This window comes from Rhineura floridana, chromosome 2 (assembly GCF_030035675.1).
Source record: "Rhineura floridana isolate rRhiFlo1 chromosome 2, rRhiFlo1.hap2, whole genome shotgun sequence".
Lineage (NCBI taxonomy): Eukaryota > Metazoa > Chordata > Lepidosauria > Squamata > Rhineuridae > Rhineura > Rhineura floridana.
Window position 1 is genome coordinate 54648555 of NC_084481.1, and position 27864 is coordinate 54676418.

Genomic DNA, 27864 nt, shown 5'->3' on the forward strand with positions numbered 1-27864 from the left:
CATGGTGGTCACAAATACTTTCAAGTGAAATATAAGACAGTGGAATAAAGCAAAACATTGCTCAGTCTGAAAAGAAAGAAACAGTTATATTCCAAAGTGGCAGCAAGATAGCCTGAAGTGCTTAATATTTAATCGCTGGGCTTGGGAAATTCAAACCCACCCACATGTAAAGTCAGATGTATCTACAGATTATTATTTTTTTAAAAAAATACCTGTTCTTTTACAGAAGCTAGAATAGTAGTTGCAGTAGCCTCTGTCTCCATGCCGGGACTTGTGGAAGATTCCTGGGTGGTCTGTTGCAGCCCTTCTTCCAAAGGGGTCTGCTCAGGAGCCGGCATATTGCCTGAGGAGGGAAAAATCAGTTTTATATTGATATGCATTCAATTGACCCGTCACTGCTTTGTCACTAAAACTTTCCATACGCCTAAAATTTCTGGGAGATCTTTCATTTCAGTAGAAAGAAAGCCCATACTTTTCTCCCTCACAGTAACAACACAGAACTATTATTTTACCTGAGGGGAGAGGCTTATAGGGTAGAAATTGTCTTGAACAGAAGTATTTATACTTGTTCTTTCAAATCAAACAGGAAAGTATGTACATAACCAAACATTTAAGAAAAAAAATTACATTACTGACTATATACCAATAAAACAGTGACAACCATTAACATGAGTTTTCCATAAAAAATCCATATACTGTATCAACAATGTTTGTTCTTTCCCTGCCCTCCACTTCAGAGTAGCCGATAGTACTTGTCTGAGACTACAAATCAATTCTGCTACCCACTGCATCCATTTCAACTTTTTGTAAGAAGGAAGGAGTATCAGTTTCCTATGGACACATGCTGAAATAGTCTTTGTGTATGTTGATTGCTTACCAGTAAGATGTTTTGTTGAAAACAAAGTGCTTGTATTATGTGTTTATTATGTGCAGATATCATGCAACCACACACAAAAAGAAAGTCACCAAGAAGAAGCACGATCACTGTAAGTGAAGATTGATTCTTGATCTACTTTTTCTACTTGTTTTTCTTATGACTCATGTAGAAATGGAATGGCTTCCCTCCAAATTAGAGCCACTTTTGCACACTTGGTTGACCAGCTTCTGATTACTAGCAAGACACATTAGCCTTGCAAGTATGTTCACATATGTCACTAACACATATCAAATCCTAATACACCTCAGCTGCATGTCTACAGACCAAGAAGAAATCAGAATACACTTACTTTTATTTTTAAAGCTTCATTGTCTGGAGGAGCTTCTTACTCACCACAGACTACCAGGCAACTGGTGATTTATAAGCCTGCAATATCATGTTTAATACTACTAGAGAGCATATATTCCCAAACCATGTATTTTCCAAGCTCCAAATCTTCAACTGTTTAATATAATTTCTTACAGAAGACACTCCACAGATTATTATTATTTATTAAATTTATATCTCATCCTTCCAGAAGGAGCCCAGGGCGGCAAACAATAACACGAAAAGCACTTTAAAAACATCTTACAAACAAAAGACTTTAAGGCATATTAAAACAACACATCTTAAAAAACATCTTAAAAAACAATTCCAACACAGATGCAGACTCGGAAAAGGTCTCTACTTAAAAGGCTTGCTGAAAGAGGTGCCAAAAAGATAGCAGAGATGGTGCCTGTCTAATATTTAAGGGGAGGGAATTCCAAAGTGTCGGTGCCACAACACTAAAGGTCCACTTCCTATGTTGTGAGGAACGGACCTCCTGATACGATGGTATCTGCAGGAGGCCCTCACCTGCAGAGTGCAGTGATTGACTGAGGAGATCAATTAGTGCTTGCTATCTTTCTTCATACTTTTTCCAGTAAGGTTACAAAGGCTGCATGTTAAGTGGTGACAAGACCAGCACAAGACAAACAAGGTATGTTTGAGTATCATTTTGACTATATAAACTTATTAGTTTAACAGTCATTCTTAATGATCCATAAATTTTGTTTGCCTTTTGAGGGGTATAAAACACTGAACTCATATTTTCAAGCAGCAAAGGATTCCAAGTATACCTTGACTAGCCACAGTTATCTTTAAGAACCAAGTGCATGAAGGGCCCAGTTAATAATACAGTAGGGCCCCGCTAATATGGCGGGTTAGGGACCAGGCCCCCGGCGTAAAGAGGAAATCGCCGTAAAGCGGGGCCCCATAGACTATAATGGGCCGCATTGTGCGAAAATGATGTCAAAATGGCACACAACGGAAAAACCCACCGTATTAGCGGAACAAGCGCTGTAAGAGCGGGGCCTTTCTCTAATTGAAAACTGCCGCATGAACGAAGCGCCGTAAAGCAGAACGCCGTAAAGCGGGGCCCTACTGTACACTCCTCAGCACTGAATTTTATCTGCCATTTTATATAAGTTCTTATGCCAACTTTAAGTTTGTTGCAAACTTTGGTCCTTTGCTATTTAGACCCTTTGCAGAACACTAATTCAATACTGTTGAAATCATCATTTCCTCTTTGGACCACAGTTGGGATTTTCTCCACTTGGAATGCCAAAACTAAAACATAGGGCTAGCCAGAAACATGCATGTCCATGAAAAGGTGTTCCCTTTCATAACATGAATGACTTTAAGCATTTTTGAGCCGATACCTCACAGCCATTCTGACAATCCAGAGTCCCAACAGATGTGTGCTAATCCCAGAGTGACAGCATTATTGGTTTTAACACTTTTTTATGTCTAAAAGTAACCAGTGCCAGATGACAGCCATCCATTTTATTCAGCGGTTAGCCACAGACACTAAGTGCCCTGTGCTCAGAACCACTTTGCAGGCAGTGCCCCTCACCCCATACAAAGAATCTCTATACAAGTAATTTTTGTGAGGAATGCCTAGACATCCAGAGGGATACACACACTTGAATGTGCACGTTGTACTTTTACAGATATGGATATATATACACAGACACCTTGGTCCCACCCCACACTGCAGGGGAGTAAAGCAACATGAGTAGTGAGAAACTCCCCCCCCAGTCCTAGTTTCTGCTTGAACTGAATTCTTTAAGAGCACTAACCAGCCCTAGCAACAAGAAGCAGCATCTCAACAGCTATTTGGTCTGCATAGCAGTGTCTCAACAGCCACTGCTTCTGGTCTTCTCTCTACCAGATATTTCCTCACAGTAACAGGGAGGGGAAGCTAGCCGTATCCCTTTAAAAACTGAAAGAAAAAGACCCTGCTTTGAAACCTTATTTGTGAACAAGATTATATCTTTACTGTTGGTCCAACCACAGCAAGTACTAACTACAGTTTGATGTTGATCGAGACTTTTAGGCAAGACAGCTTTCACCATGAACATTATTCTTCTTCCTCATATGCACCTTGGTAATCATCTTTCCCCAGACAGCTACAACAAGCTGTGACCCAACAAGATGCTCATGTTATCATCCTAATTTTTTACAAATTGTTTAGAAAGCTTTGCTTTGGACTCACATTTTCAGACACCCATTTCAAGTTATCTTAATTTGGTTTACTGCCTCTGCCATTTTGAAATGCTGTTATTTGTCCATACACTTTAAGTCATTTTTTATTAAAAAAAAGGATATTCAGAAAGCAAATGGTCTCAGTATGCCTTTTGCAGAAGTAAGGTGGAAAAGACTTATTCACCAATGAAGAATAACTGCACGTGACTTCTACTTCCATAGACGAAGCTGTGGCAAGCAACACGACCTCTAAGTGTTGTAGCATAATTATAAATCTGTGACTCAATAGGCTTGGCTTAAGGGAGCAATAATAAAAAGATGTAGTTGTGCTCCACTTTTAGTTTTTAGAATTTTGTGTTTCATCCATTCATATCATATCATCAACAAAGACTTGCAAATAACTTATCTGGATTGCATTTTAGTCCTGCCTTCTGCTATGGGAGAACCTACTCAGCATGAAAACCTTCCTCTGATTTTAGAAGGAATCTGGTTCAGCTAGGTAGATTGAAAGGGAGATGTTAAAACATATTTCAATTATGTCAGAAACATAACTGCTTTGGGCTCATTTTTTTCAGATATTCATTTCAAAATCTTAATGTGGTTTACTGCTTCTGCCATTTTAAAAAGCTCTCACTTGAGCATGGACTTCAAGAACGGCCATCAAGAAACATGGTTGCATGGAGGTGTTTTGGTTTTTTTTTTTTACAATAATTTTTATTCAAATTTTCATAAAACATAGAAAACAAAATCATAAAACATTCAAAGACAAAAAACAAAACAAAACAAAAATGATTAAACAAAAAAAATAAAATGTTGACTTCCCATTTGTCACATATCAAATCAGTTATAGGTCTACAATATATAACAATCCTGTCTCTTAAATCATATTATAAAATCACTTTCCTCCAGTAGTTATCTTAATTAATCATCAAATCTCATAAACATTACTTTATTCTTTCCACAAAAAGTCAAAGAGAGGTTTCAATTCTTTAAGAAATATATCTATCAATTTTTCTCCAAATAAACATGTCAATTAATCCATCTCGTTAATAATTATAATAATCTTATTGTCATAACCATAGTCCAAATAAACATTTCGATTAATCCATCTCATCAGAATCTGTTAGGTCCAATAATTTCAATAGCCATTATTCCATTATCCCTATTAGTTCCATCTTCCATCTTCAATAGTCCTGTTAAGTCCAGTAATTTCAGTGTCCAATCTTCCATTATCAGTATTCCATAATAATCTTGCTGTTGTAGCCATAGTCATATAATAAGAGTCTGATGGGAATTTCCTCTATCCCAAATATTTTCTTGCCATCCATTCTGAATAAGTTGCTGAAATACTGTTGTAAAGTCATATCTGTGTTCTTCTTTTTTACAAAATGCACTGGCTCATCTCTTAAGAGTTTTTCCATTGTCACATGGCTGCATCTAATTCCATAGATTTTCTCTATATCAAGCTCCATCACATCATTCCAGTCCAGAAGATTATCCAAGCCATTGATAACTTTATCTCTAATATCTTCATTAATTTCTTCAGAGATAACGTTAAATTCCAAACAGTAGATTTTATTTCTAAAATCCATAAACTCCAGATCTTTTTCCAATTCCACATTTGTTCCAATCGCCAGGGCTTGTATCTTCCCTTTATTTTTTCTTTTCTCATCTCTGATCTCATTCTCCTCTCTCACAGGATCCCCTATTTCTTTAAACTCCTGCGTCATTTTGCTCAGTTCAATTTTCAGCTCCTTACTACCCTGTCGCAGGGTTTGTTTCGTTATCTCAATCTCATCCATTATTTTCTGAAACATAGTTACTTCCAGATTCTCAGCCACTTTCTTGATTGCCATTTTTAAAACCACGAAAACAAAGCAAAACAAAAATAAAGAAAAACCACTTCTTATTTCAGCAACAATTGGGTTAATATTCCAGGCTTGATGACATCACAGTATAAACAGAGCAACCTGCCTTATCTCTCTATGTTCAAGAATGCAAAACAAATTTAGTTCCCAGCATCAAAACAGTTAGTGGCGTCGTGAAGAAGCAGATTCGTCAAAATAAAATAGACCAAAAAGAGAATAGTCCCAGACAATATAATATTCCTTGGAATAGAAATCAGGAATAGAAATCCCTCTTCTGTGTATATCTTTAGAATGCACTTCCAGGACAGCTTTTTGCGACAGAAACAGAGATAAGCTGTTAATTTCGTGGATAACAGAGAAGAGTTATAGCTCACCCAGAAGCTGTCCAAAGCCGATCAATCTGACAAATCTCCTTTTGCTGCAACAATTTAAACCAAGTAAAAAAAATAATAGAAAGAAGGGTGCTTGCCTGTTAGTCCATTCTCTCTTTAAAGAAAAGATAAACGTATCGCTTAAGCAGATAGAGCTTGTTCGGAAGTCCGTCCGGCATTGTTGGCTGGACCTTATCTCATAAATTAATGAAATCCAGTCCTCCCAACAAAAACAGGCTTTTGAGGTTGATCTCTACGTTTCTCCCTGCCCGGGAGAAATTTCATCAGTCAAAAAAAAAAATGTTCTGACTGATTTATATCTGAATAAGCTTCTTTTGAGGCGGGAGCCCGTCCCAAAAGCAGGCACAAGCGAAGTCACCCTTCCCGGAAGTCGCATGGAGGTGTTTTGGGAAGTAGCTCAATAGGTTTACTCTCCGATAAGTGTGCATAAGACTATGACCTGAAGCTAGCACTTGAAAGATGCACTAGATATTCTAGGTAAAATTTCAGAGGCTGAAGTGCTTACAGAAGGCCACTGTTTTAACTGAACATTATATATGAAGTGTATTAATTATGCTCCCTTATGCAAAATATAACAAAGCAGTGAATTACTACTACTATTAAGGAAGCTTTTCTACTGGTAAGCTCTCAAGAGCACGTCTTCTAGTTAAGATGTAGGCCAAAATGTACTGCCTACATGAAATGTGTTTCTGTCCCTGATGCATTACTAATTTTTAAAAAGTGTCCCAATGGACTAATCTAAAAAGGTGACTTTCAACTTATCACCTTCACATTCTGCAATGCATGGATAGTTAAAACAAAAAAAGCACTTCCTGGCAAGGGTTCACATAAGGCCCTGCATGCCCTAAGGCTTACCAAGACTCGTTTTAGTAAGAAAATTTCACCTTCATTGTTCTATATACAATACTGGTAGTTGAGTTGACATGTGATAATTATAGCCTGTTTGTTTTGATTATTGTATTTTCTCTAATTCATTGCTGAAGTGATTTACAGTGCTAGTAAATTACAAAGAACTGAATTAATCTAGTGCACTGTTAAGTTAAAAAAAATAGTACATCACTATAAACCACAAGTTACACAAATACAAAGTTTTGGATCAGGATGTTCATCATTCATGTTAAAAAGGAAAAATAATATATACTGAAAAGACATCACTGTAGATAACAAGATCTATTCAAATACTAAATTGATGGGATAGCATTTTGTCACTGGAATGTACACAGTAGAATATTTTTGACTCATGCTCAGATGGATGTGATTTCCCATTTACTACTGCATTAAACATAGGTTAAGCAAGAGATAAAATTATGCAGTGACAAACAACCATTCATCTATGGCTTCAAGTAAATTGTGCTCTTTCACTCTATAATATAGCCTGGTGACTTCGTTCTCTATGTATTTTAGTCTGAAAGGCAAACAAGTGACAAGAAAGCACATTATAGGGTAGGCGAACAAATACTTAATAAGGGATTAAAACGCACTTTTGAAAGAATTACCTTAAGCAGTTATTAGCATATTACTTATTTATTTATTTATTATTTGATTTATATCCCACCCTTTCTCCCAGCAGGAGCCCAGGGCGGCAAACAAACGCTAAAAACACTTTAACACATCATAAAAACAGACCTTAAAATACATTAAAACAAAACGTTAAAAACATTTTTAAAAAGCTTTAAAAACATCTTTAAAAAAGGTTAAAAACGTTATTAAAAACATATTAAGCAATTCTAACAGACGCAGACTGGGACAGGTCTCGACTTAACAGACTTGTTGAAAGAGGAAAGTCTTTAAAAGGTGCCGAAAAGATAGCAGAGATGGCGCCTGCCTAATATTTAAGGGGAGGGAATTCCACAGGGTAGGTGCCGCCATGCTAAAGGTCCTTTTCCTATATTGTGCAGAACTAACCTCCTGATAAGATGGTATCTGCAGGAGGCCCTCACCTGCAGAGCGCAGTGATCGACTGGGCATATAAGGGATAATACGGTCTTTCAGGTATCCTGGTCCCAAGCTGTATAGGGCTTTGTACACCAAAATTAGAAGCTTGAACTTGGCCCAGTAGCAAATGGGCAGCCAGTGCAATTCTTTCAGCAGCGGGGTGACATGTTGGTGACCCCCTACCCCAGTGAGCAGTCTCGCCGCTGCATTTTGCACCAGCTGCAGCTTCTGGACCGACCTCAAGGGCAGCCCCACATAGAGCGCATTACAGTAATCCAGCCTGGAGGTTACCAGTGCGTGGACAACAGTGGCGAGGCTATCCCGGTCCAGAAACAGCCGCAGCTGTCTTACCAGCCAAAGCTGGTAAAAGGCACTCCTAGCCACGGAGGTCACCTGGGCCTCTAGCGACAAAGATGGATCCAGGAGCACTCCTAGACTATGGACCTGCTCTTTCAGAGGGAGTACAACCCCGTACAAAGCAGGCAACTGACCAATTATCCGAAGTTGGGAACCATCAATCCACAGTACCTCCGTCTTGCTAGGATTCAGACTCAGTTTACTGGCCCTCATCCAGCCCACCACCGAGTCCAGGCAACAGTCTAGGGTTTGCACGGCCTCCCCCGATTCAGATGTTACAGAGAAATAGAGCTGGGTATCATCAGCATACTGCTGACACCTCACCCCAAAGCTCCTGATGACTGCTTCCAAGGGCTTCATATAGATGTTAAACAGCATGGGGGACAAGATGGTACCCTGTGGCAACGCACAGCTCAACTGCCAGGGGGCCAAAACACAGTCACCCAATGCTAGTCTCTGAGAGAGACCCTGGAGATATGATCGGAACCACTGTAAAACAGAGCCTCCAATACCCATCTCACCAAGTCGGCCCAGAAGGATACCATGGTTAATGGTATCAAAAGCCACTGAGAGATCAAGTAAGAATAACAGGGTCACACTCCCCCGTCCTTCTCCCGAAAAAGGTCATCCATCAGGACGACAAAGGCTGATTCAGTCCCATAACCAGGCCTCAATGCAGACTGGGATGGGCCAAGATAATCTGTTTCATCCAAGAGTACTTGCAATTGCTGTGCCACAACCCTCTCAATCACTTTCCCTAAAAAGGGGGTATTTGCAACCGGTCAGTAATTGTCACAAACCAATGGGTCCAGGGTGGGCTTTTTCAGGAGTGGTCAGATCACCGTCTCTTTCAAGGCGACTGGAACCACTCCCTCCCACAATGATGCGTTGACCACACCCTGGATCCACTTGGTCAGACCCCCTTGGCAAGCTTTAATAAGCCAAGAAGGGCAAGGGTTGAGAGGACACATTGCTGGCTGCATCATCACAAGCACCTTGTCCACGTCATCAGGCTGCATCAACTGAAACCGTTCCCAAGAAGTTGCAGCAGACGTTGCACTGGACACCTCATTGGGGATTACAGTAGACGTAGAGGGGGTATAAAGACTGCTACGGAGGCGAGCAAATTTACCCTCAAAGTGCCTTGCATAAAATTCACAGTGGGCCTCCAAATGGTCTAAAACTCCGTTTCCTGGAGTTGATGTCAACAGACTCCTGACAATATGGAAAAGATCCACTGGACAGCTACTTGAGCATGCGATGGAGGCAGAGAAGTGGGCCTTCTTCGCCGCCCTCACCACCACACAGTAGGCACGATCAGCCTCACAGCATGTCTTTCGCCACTTGCACTCTAGCCATTGTCCAGCCTGTTTCATTGCCCTTAGCTCACTGGTGTACCAAGGTGCAAGCCGGACTCCACAATGCCAGAGAAGGTGCTCGGGGACAACCATGTCAAGAGCCCGACACACCTCGCTGTTCCACAGCATGACAAGGGTTTCAACAGGGTCACCTGCTCTATCTACTGGGAACTCCCCCAGGACATTCAGGAATCCTATGGATTCCATTAGGCTCTGGGGGTGGACCATCTGAATTTGTCCACCACCCCTGTAGGGAAGGATTGCAGCCATAAGTCCAAGTGAAGTTTATTCACCAGAAAGTGATCTGACCATGACAATGGGGTGACATCCAACCCCCATATCTCCAGACCACCCCTTCCTCCATCTGGAGCAAAAACCAAGCCGAGGGTGGGCTGTGCCCTATGTGTTGGGCCAGTAACAACTTGAGACAGCCCCATGGTCGTCATGGAGGCCATGAAGTCCCGAGCCAGAACACTAGAGGCAGCCTCAGCATGGACATTGAAATCACCCAGCACTATCGTTCTGGGCTCCTCAAACACCACAGCTGAGATGGCCTCCGCCAGCTCAGTCAGAGAAGCTGCCAGGCAGCAGGGTGGATGGTACACCAGCAGCAATCCTAGTTTACTGTCTCCTCGGCCAGACACCAGTTGCAGGCCCTCACAGCCTGCTCCAAGACAGAGTGGTTTCCTGGTGACGGAGATGGAAGTTCTGTAGACCACAGCAACTCCTCCCCCCCCCCGCAGCCTGTGCTGGTGTTGCACTGAGTATCCAGATGGGCAAAGTTGGGTCAGATCAACTCCTCCCAGCTCACCCACCCAGGTCTCGGTAATGAACACCAAATCGGCACCTTCATCCACAATCAAATCATGGATGAGAGTAGTCTTATTGTGTACCAATCTGACGTTAAACAACAACACACACAGGCCAGTGGGCACAGCAGATGAGCAACAAGGAACCCATCCGTGAGAGGAGCAGTAGCAAGGAACAAGGCGCAGATAGCCTTGCCCTCATCTTCTATGGTACTTCACCACATCCCCGTGGCTATATTTTCCTCTGCCCATAATCACTGAAATTGGGGTGGCATCACCCATGTTCCTCCGTACTAAGACTCCTCCTAAACACCCAATATAGACCCAACACGAGCGCACCAACAAAACCTGCCACAGCAAATTATCCCAGTAGGCCTCTGCGAGGATTGGAAACAGTCATACCCATTCAAACATTTTCACACAGGGCCTATCTACTCCCCCTCCTGTCTCACACCCAGAGAGGACCAGCCTTCTGCCAGTTACAAACTCTTACTCTGAAGGCATCTGGCGACTTTCTCCTATCATTTAGTTCACTGCACAGGCTCCCACCCTGTGCAGGAACTACACATGCACCACACGCCTTCCCCACTACCAATCTCCTCTAGTTGGTTTAACAGAAAACAAATTAAAAAAAGGTAATAGAAGGCAGGTAGCACCCTCAGGACTCCCTAAGGGTCTCCCCAAGGGGAAATACCCTTTGGTATCGCCCCTTCGGTGGTGACCCCGCCGGCAGCAGCCCGCCACCCAAGGGCAGCTGAGCTTTTATGCCTCCTGACCCAACCAGCAGTTGTTGCAAGAGGCTGCAAGCTTAACTGCAGCCTCTCTCTGGAGCAAGGGTCAGGCAGGGGGTCCCAGTCCTTGCAGCAGTTACCAGGGACTTCAGCTGTCTTGAGACACAGCAATCCAAAGGAGCGAGCAGCAAGCACCCAGATGCTCAGATACCCACTCCCAGGGCAGGTCTTCTTCAGTCCCCCTAGTACTGCAGCTGTTCCCCCAGTATTGAGTAACTACATGAGGCCCCTTTGGCCCGTGGGCCAAATGTGGCCTGCCAGGCTGCCCCATTTGGCCTACAGGGCCATTCTGGGGACACCATGCCCACCCACCACACACCTGACATCATATATAACATCAGGGTGGGGCAGTGGAGCTTCACAGGAACAATCAAGAGCTTAAAGTGAGCTACCGATTGTTCCTTTGGTGGAGCAAGGGACACTCTCAACCACTCATCTGGTGATGGGCAGTAGAAGCGTGCCTTGCTTAAGGAGGAGGAAGCAGCTTTCTCCACATGCTGTTCCTTAAAACTCTGATTTTGGAGATTTAAAAGACCAGTGTGGGGTGGCCGTTTTGTGTTGCTCCTTGAAACTTCTAGGTTAAGTAGCAGTGTAGGGAGGAAGAAACTGTTCTCACTGAATGGAAACCACTTTCCCCTCCTTGAACAAGGCATTTCAAACAGGCTAGTGCTGCGCTTTGAAGCCCTGACAACTGGAATTCAAAAGCCTTTGAATTGACAATTCAAACTTCAGCATTGCCTGATGTCACTTTGACATCAGATGACTGACAGATAAGTTACCCCAGTTACCTGTCAAGTTTGGCCCACCAAGGGGTAGGGTGTGTGCAAGGACATTTATTGAATCAACATATTTTGTATGTATCTACAGCCATCCTAGATAGATAAATGGGGAAAAAAATGGGTTCAGATGCTGATGACCCATTTTACATGAGAGTAGTGGAAGTAACAATATTATGATGAAAATACCAGGATTGTACTTTGTAGGGTCAAATACTATACTATCATATCATTTTTGAAGTGTTATCCCCCTTTTCTTGATTTACTATGCCTCATATACAAGTAACTTCTTCAGTCTAGAAACCTAACTGAGCATCCTGCTCTGATCATGCACAACTTATTGTGTCACCACCACCACCACCACCACCACCACCACCACCACTTGACTTTACTTGTTTACTTCTGCTCTAAATCCTATCACTTCTCTCCACCTACACTACATCACCTTTTCTCATGCCACTATCTCCACCTTGAAGCTAGGCCTACTCTCTTTTCAGTGACTCACACTCTGGGAAACCCCCATAAGAACCTGCACAATTAGTCATGTCTTCCTATGGTCCAAACCTTCCAGCAGGGGACACAAGGTTTGAGAAAAGGCATGGGGGGTGCGGAGATAACTGTTCAAAACTGAACAGCAAGTTTGATGGAAAACAGAAAGAGAAAATAGTCTTGAAGATAGTACGAGGAGACTTTCTGTACTTTAGGGTAATGAAAGAATGTAGGTTGGGCATTTCTACTGCCTTAGTCACAATAAGACTAGACTGTACAGCTGCCTTCATATGATCAGCGATTTCCTGTCTTCTTGTGTAGGTGGCAACAATTTTATCAGTGTAGGCACAAAAGACTGTTCATAAATTACAAAAGTTATTATTTCCCTTCCTTCCATGTCTTTGCCTCTGAGCAAAGCACTTTTAAAAAGTCTCAGCTTTTCCCACATCACTCCTTATAATATTATAGACTACTGACTTGAATGTCTAACTATGTAATAGATTGATAAAGTGTCATGCTGTAGTCATGTGGTAACCTTCTAACTGTAGGGGCATGGTGGTGGCAGTCAAGACTGGTGACAGAGCAAAGAGGGAGGGTGGGCAGGGAGGAGAGACCAGGCAGAGTGTGGGAAAGCAAACGGGCAGAGGTGGGAAAGGAGGGCAAGCTGGTGGGTGAGCTAGCAAGGAGGCAAGACCAGACAGATAGCAAGAGAATGAGTGGCTCTTTGCTATCACCGAGGGCAGCAACTGAGCGAGGAGGGAGGGAGGAGGGGAGGTGGGCGAGAGAGGAGGCGAGACAGGGCAGAGTGTGGGAGAACAAATGGTGTTTTGCTACCGCCAGCAACTGAGCAAGGAGGGACGGAGGAGGGTGAGTGGGCAGGCTAGTGGGGATGCAAGACTAGCCAGAGAGTGGAAGAACAAGTTGTGTTTTGCTGCAGCCGCTGAGGCCAGGGCCAGCAATTGAGAGAGGGAGAGGTAACATTGGACGATGAGCAGGAGAATGAATGGCGGGTGGTGGCCTGGGCGAGCCATGGTGAAGAAGGCCAAGGCAGCCTTCCCATATGGCTCACCTGGGGAGGAGAGGTGTCTTGATCTGGGCAAACGGGGAAGGTGTCTTGGTGACCTGGGGAGTGGGAAAGTGCCTTGATGACCTGAGGGAGGGGGAAGCTGTCATTGTGATCTAGAAGAGGAGGGTTGGTACGTGAAGCAGGCAGGGACAGAGCCCATAGTTCTACTAAAAATATTAGATCTCTTGTTCTCACAAGATCCGTAGTTCCTAGAATGTATGTCCCACTTATTTTTTATGAACTGTAGAGAACTTTGAGGAAGGAGGGAAAGTGATACACATGCATTTGCCAATAGTTTTATCCTCCATCCTATGCTTCTGGACTGCCTCAACAGGATTACCCAATACCATCGTGACCCAGTTTTTTAATTCCGTTATGTCAAACATAGTTTTGCTTGAGAATTTGAAACTATTGTTCCTTTATTGACTGCAGCCCATATGGCTGTAAGTTTTGATGGAAAACAATTATTTTTCTGTTAACTGAATGGGTCATAAGAATTTGGGATATGGCATATATGACCAAAGCCATTAATATAGTAAGAGTCAGAGAAGTAAGACAGGTAGACCACTGTGAGAAATGGAGCGCTTTAAAAATTATATACAGGAATAATGTACAAGATGCAGGACCTTGCTGCTGGGAATAATACAGAGAAATTATTTTAATCCTATTCTGCTAGAGTCCTATTACTACTATTTGCCTGAGGAAAATATAATCATCGTCACCATCATCTATTACCCACCCTTCACCCAATGGTCCCAGGATGAGTTACAAACATTTTAAAATATGACATTAAAAAGAATTTAAAACAACCTAAAATCCCGAAATAGGGTGAGTCCTAAAAATACATGCCTCAGATGTCAAAGGCCAGGGTAAAGAGGTGCATCTGCAGCATTTGCCTAAAATTGTACAATAAAGTTGCCAGACACCACAGTGGGGAGGGAGTTCCACAACTTAAGGGCTGCCACTGAGAATGCCCTCTCCTGGGCCACCCTCCCGAGCTTCTGGAGGTGGGAGAACTACCAAAAGGGCCCTCTGTTATCTCAGCACCTGAGAGGGTCTGTAGGGAAGGAGGCAATCTGTGCAACAAATGTCACTAGAAAAGCAAACAGTTTCAAGTGTTTAATGCTTTGCTTTTCTCTCTTTACTGTTATTAGTGTCACTACAATAAAAATAATAACATGGACAAGCAAGGACTCTGCACTTTTATATTAATAAAAACCCACACAAAGATGGTTTCTTAATCTACTATACTATGGATTTTGTTGTTGTTGTTAAAACGCTAAGTTAAGCAAAAGATCTTAAAACTGAAGACCAGAGTTGGATTGTTATTTATTGTAATTCTCAAGTGATGTTATTTATCATACTTCCTGAGTGTTATGAAGTACTCAAAAGAACTTCTAGCTTAAACTACTGAAGCAAAACACTCAAAATGTTTGAATTTAATTTAGTATCAGATTAATTTTTATAGTCAGGGAAAATTAAGTTGCCCATTAGAGCATTTTGTACATAAGAGCTATTCACAATCAAAATCTAATGTCTGCTTTTTAAAAATAAACCCACAGCAGTGATTTGATGCATTGTGCTTCATTGCACATTGTGTATCACATCATCTGTTTTAGAAATAGCACAACCAGCATACATTGGTTCTCTAAAGATTTATTGTCTTATAGCTCATTTGCTATATAAGTTAACAAGTTTTAGCATCAAATCTAAGAGGTAAAATATGCATCTTAAATACCATCCTTTCTTAAAACAATCATGTATACATTAATGAATTTAGGAATACATATGGTTTTGACAATGCAACTTTTCTTTCTATGATACCACTAGTAAGTTACATAGCATAAGCCAATGTTTAAAGAAAACCTTATATAATCTTCACCTAAGAACCTTCCCCAGCAAATCTTATTTTTTCAGACTTCCCGCAAGCCTATATTATGCATCATGATAATTTTAAATGTATTTTTCATTCAGTAGTGGAGTAGGGGAAACAAGCAGATTTTTTTGAGCGTGTGGTGGTGGTGGTGGTGAAGCAGACTGGTCAGTTCAGTCTACTGGGTTTAGACAATACTAAAAAACCATATATAGATTAGCTTTCAGCAGAAAAGAAAAAAATGTTGTTGAAAAACAGTGCTCTTCATTTATGGAAGGGGTTGCCAAGCTTTCTGGTCCAATGGGCACATTTCATATTTTGAATGAGTGTTCTGAGCTCCAGTCACAAAATGGCTGTTGCTGGGGGCATGGCATAACAAAAAATTAGGGAGAGAGTACTATCATGGCGAATTTTTCTCTGTAATTATATTTCTATACAAAAAAGATTGCATGAAAAAAGATGGTGTATATATTTTTTTGTCTTATGTTTCTAGTTGGCTATGACATTATTGTGTAGTTTTGAAGTTTAACAAAACAAAAAAAATTAAATTGTATTTCTATAGTAAATAGGCTTAACTTTTGAATTTCTGTCTGCCATACAACTGTTAAAGGCACAAGAACCCTATTTTTCCCAATGCCAACTCTAAACCAAAGCCTAGGCTGCAATCCTGTACTCATGTATCTGGTAGCAAGCCTGATTAAACAAAAGAGACTTACTTCTGAGTAGACATGCATATCTTACATTATAGTGTAAGATAATTATAAAGTGAAGTCTTTATGAGTGCCTGGCCTTTAGTTCCTGCACAGCAGAGACATGCCTAAGTCTCTTTACAAAGTTTTCACATTAGTCTTCGGGGGGGGGGGAGATTCTTTAATATCTACCCACATTTATTGTGTAGTAGCATTTGCATACAGTAACTTTTAGGGACTACCTGCCCAACCCACCAAAGGAAAGATGAATCCTGGTTGCTAGGGAAAAATGAAGGGCAAACTATGGAGCTTCCAAGGACTAGAAAATAAGATGGAAGTGGGAAAAGTGCACTAAAGGGGAGGAGAAAACAACAGCTCTTTAGGATGCCAGGGATTCCTATTGTCTGATGTATAAATATCTCACTTATCACAGCTCTGACTTCACTCATTGGCTAAAAGGTTAACAGGCAGGAACAAACAGGCTAGCTCGTTTCACAGAAATTGCTTAGAAGGGTACCTACCTGAACATTTTGCTTCATAATTTTCTTTCTAGGACAGCTAGAGACTTATTTTTTCTTTTTTTAATGAAAGCTCTGTCTGGGACCCCTGCCCAGGGGTGCCAATAAAGGCCTTCATGGGCACCATGGCACCCACAGGCACCTGGTTGGCGACCCAATGCATGGAAATAAAGCATGCAATGTTCAAAGTTTGCAATTTATTTATTGTAACTCCCCTTTTAACTATTGTTAATCAATATTTGTACAAAACCCCTAAAAAGCTAATTTTAAAAGTTATCATGGAAAAGTGCTGTAAAAATCCTTTTTAATGTGCTCTTTTAGCCACATATCCAATGGCGACAAGAGTTTGTTATAGCTCAGTATGAAAATTCTGCTAATAAAAATCACCAGACAGATATTTTTCATATCATGATAAGAGTGGAAAAGATTTAGGTAGCACATGAGAACAATGCAGTAGAAGTTCCCTAATCTGCAACAGCTAGCCAGACCCTTAACACAATAAAGATAGAGGCTTACTAGCAGAGCCAGTGTGGCGTAGTGGTTAAGGTGTTGGACTACGACCAGGGAGACTATGGTTCGAATCCCCAGACAGGCATGAAACTCGCTGGGTGACCTTGGGCCAGTCACTGCCTCTCAGCCTCATGAAAACCCTATTCATAGGGTTGCCATAAGTCGGAATTGACTTGAAGGCAGTACATTTTTTATAAGAAATCCAGAAAATAATCTGGACTGATAAATGGCTACTGGCATATATTGGCAACTTCATATTCCCTAGATTGGCAAATGGACAGTCTCTACTGGATCTATAGCATCTATATTTCTGGCAACTGGACTGTCGAACCGATACCAATCTCAGAATTTTTTAAACACTTTTGAAATGATTCATTCTACCTATGGCACTCTTACCCTGACAGATATTGCTATCTTCAACCCAACCTGATAGATCTTATTCTTTTTTATTGCAAGTACAGGGCTGTCATTTAGTACATGCCTAGCTTGGTATGAAAATACATGCAGTATCTCAGGGTACTTTTGTAATACAGCTAAATACTGAGCACTTACAACTGTAACCCAAATCTGTATTTTTGTTATTGGGAGGTTTTCCACATAAGAAAAAAAAGGTAACTAAGCAACCAGGCTCTCTCTAAATACAGCAGTAGCACTGCAAAATCTGTTACTAATAGTGCACCATATCTATACAGGTTAAGTACAAACAAAATCTCTCTATGATAAAAAAGCCCACATAATTAAGATTCTTCCAGTTAGAGTCCTTATCTAAAATGATGACCCCAGATAATCAGAACAAAAAGTTACAACTTCTAAAGAAAGAAGTTACAGAAATAGTTATGTATCCTTGACTATTAGGAAGACTTCTTGTAGAGAGGTTATGCTTAGCTCCTATCTTCAAGGGTGCTCTGAGGCAGCATTATTAGTTTTATAAGATACATTTACAGATAGAAAGTACTTAGGCTGCAATCCTAGGCACACTTCAGAGTAAGTCCCATTGAACTTAATGAGACTTACTGCTGAGCAGAGCTTGGAAAAGTTACTTTTTTGTACTACAACTCCCATCAGCCCAATCCAGTGGCCATGCTGGCCGGGGCTGATGGGAGTTGTAGTTCAAAAAAGTAACTTTTCCAAGCTCTGCTGCTGAGTAAGCACACACAGAATAGCACTATTAATTTCAATGGAACTTAAACACTGTCTTTTCTGAAGACATATGAGAGGACTCAAACAAATCAGCCACAGCAGAAGAGTGCATTTTCAACCCAAGCACCTTCCTCCATTTCTTTATCCTCTTAATGTGTTTTCTTACTTAAATAATTGTCATACACTTTACATACATTTACTTAAAAGTGTAATGGCATTTACAAGTAAGCATGCTTAGGATGACAGAGCAAAACTTTAAGGCAAAGAGAGTCTTTTAACATCGAAACAAATACTCAAAGTTTGACAGCCAGGACTACTAGTATATAATGATACTATGATCATACCACAAGTGTGGTGTGCAGTGTCTCTCATTCCTAAGAATCACAGCTTTTTATCAAACCATTCCCAAGTCTTTATCTAGGCCTCACTGCTTCTGAAGTCAGACTTAGAAAGTGAAGGACATGCCTGCAAAAGGCTCTAAGCCAGTGATTCTCAAACGGCGCATATTTTAAAAATGAGAAGAAACCCATTTGTATAGGGTAAGTAATAGTTTTCTAAGTTTATTTTTATTCATAGTTTAAAATATATTCATATATTTTTAATTTTGTACACGAAGTGCGCCAGAAAATTTTTGTTTTACAGTGCGCCGCGAACCAAAAAAGTTTGAGAACCACTGCTCTAAGCCAACAAGCAGTCTAGGAAGTGTTTCCCAACACTTTAAATCTTTCATATCGTCATATGTCACTATCTCTCCCAAGGTCATCAACTTGCACAGTCACCAAAATTCTATGCATATTAAAAACTGAGGAGAAGCTATATATTGGGGTTTTTTAATGCAACTAAACTGGGAACCAACACCAATTGTTACACTCCTTGATTGTAATTCAGAGCATTTTGTTACATGAAGCTGTGTTGGGGAAGGTTACTGAGCGAGGAAGCAGCAGTGAAGATTCAGGACTGATGTCAAGCGCTAAGTTTAAAAGTTAGTTATTGCATGAGAATAGAGGTGGAAGCAGAAGATCAGTGCTTCAGTTACAGCTTTTTTTACCTGACATCTTGACAAATACTACCAGCCTCTCAAAGCCCTGCTGCCTTTTATAACAAAGAAAGCAGCAACTGGTTATTACAGAGAACACATGCACATATGAAAATCCAAAGGGTTCTATACAGTTAGGAATAAGTACTGTATCCTCAAACAGGAGGTTTATCAGACATATAGCTGGCGCAGACACAATCCTGGATTACCTTTTAACTATAGTTAAGACATTGGAAGCAAGTTTGCACCCTTCGTGGCAGAAGTCTTCAGCTGGTTCCAACTCATTTTTAGGTTGACATTAGCACCAATGTTAACCATGGTCAAGTATGACATCAATAGGTAACACCAATTTGGATTCCCTCTTAATCATGGTTAAAAACCAAGGATAGAAGCTGGCTAAGAGGTAGGGTTAACTACTGATGTCATGCTTAACCATGGTTAAAAAGCGCATGGGGAAAATCACACCAGAAAGAAAATAAGCAATGGTAGTGAAATGTGTGGTCCTGTGTTCTATGTCCAGTAATTTAACAATGGTTAAGTGACTGCAGGTGCTAGTCTGGCAAAGGTCTATTTTGAATTTCTCAACTGTGATTGGCAACACCACTAAAAACATTCATTCGTCCTTCCCTTCTTCTACTGCACTGTTCTGTTAACCAGTACAAAATGCCCTGACTAGCAAAGATGTCACAATCCCAGGATGTTACCACTGAGGCAGAACAGTTTTTCATCCAAGTCAAATTTGACTGAATTAGATAAAAAAGATGCCTCAACTTATGGTGATCTTAACCCAATACGGCTGCAGGTAGAATTTTAGATTTTGATCTGCAGACAACTTCTTATTAAATTCTTGAACCTAGGCCAATATACTTACTTGCTCCAGGAAGAACGAACAGCCCCTATGAAAAAAAAAACCCAACCCCAAAGCATTTCCTAAGAGTGTATAGGCAAAATACAGCATTTTTGCTTAATTTCATAACTTATCCCACAGAGCTGTACAAGTTGTTTATAATATACCTATAACCTGTTCCAGAAAGCCAGGGCTGCAACTTTACACTTATTTACCTGAAATACAATTAAAAACAATGGGATTGTTATGGATGTGAAGACACAAGAGATCAGAGAAGGAATCTCCTGACACTTTTACTTTTAAAACAGCTGTGAGAGTTTCTGATTTTGACCAAAGCAGCGGTGCTGAGGAGGAGAGTTTTAAAAAGGAGGAGAGTTTTAAACCCTTCTCCTCACACCATTCTCCTGCCATCTTCTACCCTGAAATGGCTATTAACACTGTGCAGGGGAAAAGAGAGCAAGGTTAAATATTTCATTCTTCAGTCCCACTGCTCTGATCAAAGTCAGATCTACACACCCCAAACTGCTTTAAAAAAGGAAAGTAAAAGAATGACAAGTGATCCAGGCCTCTTGGTTCTTGTGTAGTTTGGCCCACAGATGCTACTCAAAGCTGCCAAAACCTTTCTGAGGAAATCTTTTAAATTTTAGAGGGAAGATTAACTTGAGTTTTACAAGGTACTATGCAGCTAATCCATACACAAGTATTTCACTAGTGTACGTGTGCGAGCACACACACACACTTTCTTTAAGCTTTGGATAACTACACAAGCTCTATGAATTCAGACTTCAGCTTACTTAAATACAGGGCGGGGAGGGAAGCAAGCTAGGAGAGGGTCTACTGATGGCCACATAAAATTCCTAGCCGCAGAGTGCAAATGTTAATCCTTGGCCAGCTGGGACTGGAAGATAATTTCTGTGGTAATGATGTGGGAACTGATGCTGAAAAGGCGTACTGAACTTGGAAGTAACACTTCCTCTGAGCAAATTCCCCCTTATTTTCATGAAGTCCCAGCTTGTGTGTTAACATCATTTTCACATCTTCTATTCCTAAACAAGAAAAAAAGGTTTTCAACAAACTTTTCTTCAAGTTGCAACAGTATACATCCACAAGTTCAGTCCGAACATTTTACAAGGGTTGCTATATTGGATCTGCCCTTACTTAAGACTAAAAAAGCATTCTATGCAACTCTAAACTCAGGTATCTTATTTCAATAAAGCACATACACAATTTGTCCAGTAAAGACCATCTACCTGTGTGAGTTTCTGCAAGACCTGCTCCCTGCATTTCTGGCTGATTTCCACCTGGCCTGGAAGGGCGGGGCCCTGTCTCTCTCCAGCTACAAAAGCAGCAACTGCTGAAGGGGCCAGAGACCATCTACCTGTGTGAGTTTCTGCAAGACCTGCTCCCTGCATTTCTGGCTGATTTCCACCTGGCCTGGAAGGGTGGGGCCCTGTCTCTCTCCAGCTACAAAAGCAGCAAGTGCTGAAGGGGCCAGAGACCGTGTGTGTGTATGTGTGCGTGAACCTGCTGCTCGGGATGTCTATAGACTACTGGGGTTTTGTTTAGTATTATATGTTATATTTTACTCTATGTTATATTTTAGTCTATGTACGCCGCCTAGAGTGGCCGTTAATTCGGCCAGATAAGCGGCCTAGAAATAAAATTTTATTATTATTATTATTATTAAAGAGGAATATTTGAAATTGTACAGCAAACACTTGAGTGCATGAGTCCTATGAACATTTTGCTAAGTAATGAGAGGAAAAGCCTTTATCTAGAATTTATGATGCTTCATTCTTTACAATGCAAACATCCTGCACGGGACAGCAGACATTGGGCTGGTTCTTACAGTGGCATGGTTGTTCCTGTGAGATGGCTCCCATGTATACCAGTAACTTAGGAAATGCAGAAATTGCATGGTTCCTAGGGAGGAGTGGTATTGGGGTGGTGAGAAGCATGTCAGCCACTCCTTCCAATGATTTTGCCATTATATACATTGAAGAAGCATGAAAAGCCACCACATGAAAGTGGCAAACTCTCTACCACCATAGCATAAGAACCAGCTCCAAGTATAATCAGAGCAAGAACTTGGACTATGAAATTAACAAATGCCAGTTATTTTCTGGCTAGAATAACTGTTTCCATTCTAAAGGTATTTTCCAGCAACAGGTAGAATACTATCTAACATAAAAGTAAAATGCATTATGCAGGTTGCAATACTATACCCTCTTATTTCTAAGTCCCATTTAACTCAGTGAAACTTACGGAGGAGACACGTATAGGACTGCATTGTCAGTTACAGACAACAGAAGGAACTATTCAGACACCCAAGGAACATTTCTCATATTTGTTGATATTCCACCCTGCTGGCAACAATCCAGAAAAAATTAGAAACCTGCAGCCAAGTAATTGGCTGGTTAGTTCAAGCAACATCTGGAGGGCCAAAGGTCCCTCACCCTGTGTCAGGTGGTTAAAGCCTTCCATTGTAACAAAGCAAAAAACAGATGTTGCATACAGTCCTCAAAAGATGTAACCCCTCCACATTCAGAGAAAGGGCATCAGGAACTTAGTACTGTCAGGTTAGCTTCCTTAGCACATTCCTCTGATACAGAGGAGCACAATTCAAATTATTCCCAGGGCAATTTTCTAAGGGACTGTATCACTGCATTAACCATAGCAAAGCATCTGCTATCATTCTAACTTGTGTGCATAAATGTGTATGTGGGTTATCTCAATTAGCTCCTCTATTTTCTGTGCTTCACAGCCTGCACACTCTTCTTTTTATGCACAAGTACACATCCCTCTGAACAGCTATTAACCCTTCCTTCTTTTCATGCTCTCAATCCCCTTCCTGCACCACCACAGTTCTGTGCCCTGAGTAACCCCCATTTTGCTATATATATTTTTATCCACAGGTCTCCTTACAGCCCCATTTCTCAGTTGCTTTCTCTTTTTCTTGATGCATTCCATAGCACTCTTCTTCTATCACCCCAAGTGTCTCTGCATCCTCATTTCTGTTGCTCCCATCCTCTGCTGGCCCACCCCACTATACCCAATAGGCAAACTAAGCATGTGCTATACTTGCTGAGACAAACCAAGCACATACTAAGGGCCTCAAAATATCGGGGGGGGGGAAGTATTCCTTATGCAGAAAATTTAGCTGGAGCAGTCCCCAAATAGAAAATGCTATTATTAATAATAAATATTATTAATGGTTCAGAAGGACAAGCTCTTGACAGTGGCTGGTTTTTAACTGTTTCTGAAGACAGCTACCCTGCCAAGAACCACAATGTTGGAAAGTAATCTATGCATAATTGTGGCCTATTTCACACTGCCCAAGAGAGATAGATGGGAAAGAGAGGAAAGAGCAGGTAAGGACACCCTAACTGGGAGCCTCAATTTGTAAAGTGACATGAGCCACCACAGACCTAAGTCCAAGCCTTACTTACAGATCCCAGCTGAAACCTGTTCCTCCGTTTCCCTCTGCAGCCCTACTTCTCAGCTACACTTTCCTTTTCCCTCTGTATCCTCCCAAGGATTCATTTCCCTGTTCCACAGGTTTACCTGCATTTCCACCTCTTTGGCATTTCCCCTCTGTTTTCCTCGTCCTATAAGTCTCTCCATATCCCATTATACCCCCTTTCCCTCTCTGCACCATTACAGACTTTTCTGTACCCCCAGCTGTTCCTCCTCTTTCTCCCATTTCCACACCATCTTCTTGCAGGCTCTATTTTTGTTCTACTTCTCTCTCCTCTCTTCCCCATCCATCAAACTAAGTGGCTCCAGCCCACTAAGCTTCCTTCCCCTAGGCATGTGGCTGCCTGCAACAGGCTGTAAAGGCTTATACGAGCTTCAGTAGTTCGTCTGAGACCAGGGAGGAAGGGGAACAATTGAGACATTCTCCCATCTCCACTTCCACTTTTGATGAAGGTTGGACAGGCCTAGATGACAAAGATTCTGGAAAGAGCCATAAACAATTATTTCTTTACTGCTACAAATTGTTTGAATGCGTAAGTCACATTGCAACTGATCTTGGGAAGCTTTTCCAACTGTTACCAAGTGTCCCAACTAGGCACATAGATCATATACCTCAGCCTTTAAAAACAGCTGTTACTGCAGGTAGCTCCAGAAACACCACTCTCGAGTGGCAAGGCTACAAATATATTATGCAGTGCAAATCTAGGTATCTGCATTATTGCCTTATTTTTTCTTATAGGCTTAAAATGAGATCAAGATTCTGCAGATATGGGTAAGAATTCCTACACTTGGCTAAGACAACCTACTAAAAATGCTACAGGGTTATTTGTCTTCATATGGAAGAAAATGTATACTTTAAAAAACAGCACAGCAGTTATTTCAGCATATATAATCTAAATAAACAATATTACAAATAATTTAAATAGATACAGTACAATACAAGTAAAACATCTGTCTTCTTAAAAGTAGTGTGATACTGGCAAGACATCAAACAAAAAGGGAAATGAATTGTTTGGAAAGGACAAAACAGAATACAATCCTCTCCCAACCTACTACCTCCCTCAGAAGCTCTCCTGCTGTTTGATTCAATAGCTGGTTGTACCACACTCAGGATATGCGAACAAGGATATCCTGACAGGAAAAAACCTTAGTGATCACTGTTAGGTCTTAATACAGTAGGGGTAATAAATCTAACTTGATAATTAAGATCCTTAAAATAAAGAGAATGGGTTGTTACACTACAGATTTCTACAACTGTTCCCTCAGAAGGTGTTTCACCTCTCAGTGTAGAAAATGTCATACTGGATTGCTCTTACAATCCAAAATCACTTTATTCAATCATCCTTGAGGAAATGCTATACTTTATATGTCATAAGAGCAGGAATTCACTTTATTATCTGAAACACAGTGCCTAAACAAAATAGAGATTGCCACTTAAAATGAAGCACCAGATGAACTATATATAGCTAAGGACAAAAAGTTGATGGCACCAGGGACAACATCTAGAAAAGGTAAATCTTATAGTTGTGAGGAAACTGTCAGGGATCAACAAAGCAGTAAGGCAGAATGTGTGTGTGTGCGTGTGTGTGTGAGGTTGAATTTGAAGCAACCCAAGTGCCAAGATGAGAAAGCAGGAGTGACTAGTGACCTACAGTGGAGCTTGATAATTCTAGGAAAAGTTGCAGATGAGCAGGATTTTATTTTATTATTACATTTATACTCCACATTTCCTCCAAGGAGCTCAGGGTGGTTCTCCCTCTCCCGATTTTATCCTCACAACATCCCTGTGAGGTAAGAAAGGCAAGGTTGGAGGCTCTGGAATTGTTGGAGCACCAGATAATGAGTAAAAGAAGTTCAGAGCAGCCAAGATCATTTGGGAAAGTTAAAGAAAAAATATCTGTATTTATAAAGGGGTCACAATGCTTTATACTGGTAATTACTGTAGTGTACCTTTCTATCTCATTTCAGTTTCACTTAGTTTCCTTTATTCAGACAGGAAAACTGTGTTGTCTGCTAAATAATTTGCTCCCCAGTAATTCCATGTAACTATTAAAAACATCCATCTGAACACGGTAAAACAAGCAATCCTTCTTCAGAGGCGCGATGTTAATGCATGAGCTACGAATAATTAGGTGTCTAGAATTCACCCAGGAACACTCCAATTTTGAATTCACACTTTACCATATTTCATGTGCTCTATATACAGCAGTAGTGAGGAACAAAAAGTAACAGTAAGGCTGTACAAGCTACGCTGCTTCAATAAATATATTAGGGCTTGTCTTTTATCTCATGTATTGAAACTCAAAAGTCTATAAAATAACATTCAGCATACCAGACCCCTTCAAACTTTGCAAATGTAAAGCACTTCATCAGAGCAGCAGCAATATCTGTTTTGATGCAAGATAGCATTTATAGTTTTTAAAATGCTTATGAACAGGTACCTTTCAATTAAATGTAGTAGCACAACCATCATGCCCTATTTGCAAGAACTGCCCCAAACATGTCAGAACAGCCAACTCTGCAATATGCTCTGTGACTTGCTTTGGCAGTTACCACTACTTCTTTACCTAAGGACTGTAATTATTTCCTTTCATCTGGTAGGATGAAAAAAACCAAACAGAAAACAACTACTTTCAGATCTGTTGAGGCATGCACATTATTCTTTTACCTATGGCTGAACTATAGTGTTACAAACTTTTAAACATGTTGCTTTGTCTCTCTCCTGCCCCCCGCCAGCCCAAGTCCCCTCCTCACAAATATCAAGTTAAATGATTTTGGCAGGTTGAATAGACTGAATACATGGTACTACCAGACATAAATCTGGGGAAAGACATGTTAGCAATTGTTATGTCCTGCTGCACTTGTGTTGTTCCAAATGGTAATTGACACGCCCAGTAATTTAATGGTACCAGACAGTTCTCTCTGTCCCATCTCTGGTAAAACACTTGCCTCTCTGTTCTTTAATCTGATAGGCATTATGGGGTATACATGAAGCTCAGTATTGATAAGAAACAGTTCTCTGTCTAATGCTCCATATGAAAACATCTCTAGATTATGGTTTCCGCTACAGCATAATGCCACAATATATGTAGTAAAATTCTTTTTATTGCTACACAGATTTAACACATTTTCCTCTGGTCCATCCTCTCCTCATTTTCTGTAGGGTTTCCCCAGCACTCAGTTTCCATAGCTCTGCTTTGAGATATGTAGCAAAATGCCACAGTACTAAACTGAATACAAACTTGGCACAAAATGCCAATACAGTTGAAAGAGAGGGGGGTAATCAAACCCTAGCCTTGCTCAACAGGGATAGGTCAGACCAATCATCATCATCATAAGGGCCATCAAAACTAATCTTCAAGCAGAGCAATATGACTAGAATCTAACCTGATCCTATGTAATGCCATGCTCAAGGCATGCAGCCCAGATACTGCCCCCACACTCTCTCTGCAGAAGGGAGACAGAAATGCTTGCTGCTGAATAGATGGTCCATTGACCTTTGGCTGTCAGAGAGCTGGGCAAGAAGAGATCTGTTGCAGGGCTTCCAAAGCATTCCATGCATTCCTGCACTATCTAAAAGCTTCAGGAACAAACAACGTGTCCCCCTCCCACACATAGGCACACACCTGCCTTCTCATTCACCCAGAGCGCCAACAGCTTCCGTCCACACACACCACCACCACCACCGTCTGTCGCACTCCTCAAACATGCAGCCAAAACCAAGCAGCCACTGCTGTTGCCCCCCTCCCTCTCCACCTTCTCCCTACAGTGTGACTGCAGAGGGACAGTAGTTGTGGGTGCCCTATGCAGAGAGAGACAGAGCACCACAGGCATTCTGTGGATTTGCTCCTCCAGTCTAGTTGCATGTGGCTCTAAGAAGCAAATGGGAGAAAATACAAGATGGGGGCAAGGTCGAGTGAGGGGAGACTGCAGGTTAAGAGGGCTGGGAGTGGGGAGTGGGAGGAAGCAGCCGGTTAACTGGAAAAAAACAAGAGGAAGGGGATAGGAGTTATCCCCCCTTTAAAAAAAAGAAGCTGAAGAAGCAGAAAGAAATTTATGCTATGAGAACATAGGGAATTCTGGCAGAGATGAAGTAATAGACAGGGAATTGTAAGGGTTTAAGAGACATGCAAAAGGCAGGGGAGGACTGAAGGGGCTTATATACAGACAGATAAGGGAGTACGGTTTAACAAGGGCTCAGAGAATGAAAAAGTGCAGAGCTGGAAAAAATACTGGAAAGCAATATTACTTGTAGTTTAAAGGGTAAAAAGCTTTACAGGAACTAGAGATCATTCATTTTGAGAAGAGGCCAAAACTAAAAAAGGAAGCAATTTATTTAAGGAAATGTTCCCATAGGAATGAAGGGCATTAAAATGCTATGGAAAGAAATAAAAGAGAAGGTTAAGAAAAAGGAATGAGGAGAAATGGAGTTTTTAGGGGATATAAGTATTTTGAGATACTGAGGGGATCCGTATTTTAGACAAAGAGGGA

At 41.1% G+C, this 27864-nt stretch overlaps 1 protein-coding gene across 3 annotated transcripts in view; it reads right to left on the reverse strand.

The window, feature by feature from the left end:
* The window catches only part of PKP4 (plakophilin 4), a 147769-nt gene that overhangs the window by 118732 nt on the left and 1173 nt on the right, over positions 1-27864 (reverse strand). For all 3 annotated transcript variants that reach the window (XM_061608711.1, XM_061608709.1, XM_061608710.1), the window contains exon 2: positions 213-343. In XM_061608711.1, the coding sequence (XP_061464695.1) occupies positions 213-338 (126 nt within the window). In that variant the 5' untranslated portion in view covers positions 339-343. The remainder of the gene's footprint in view (positions 1-212; positions 344-27864) is intronic.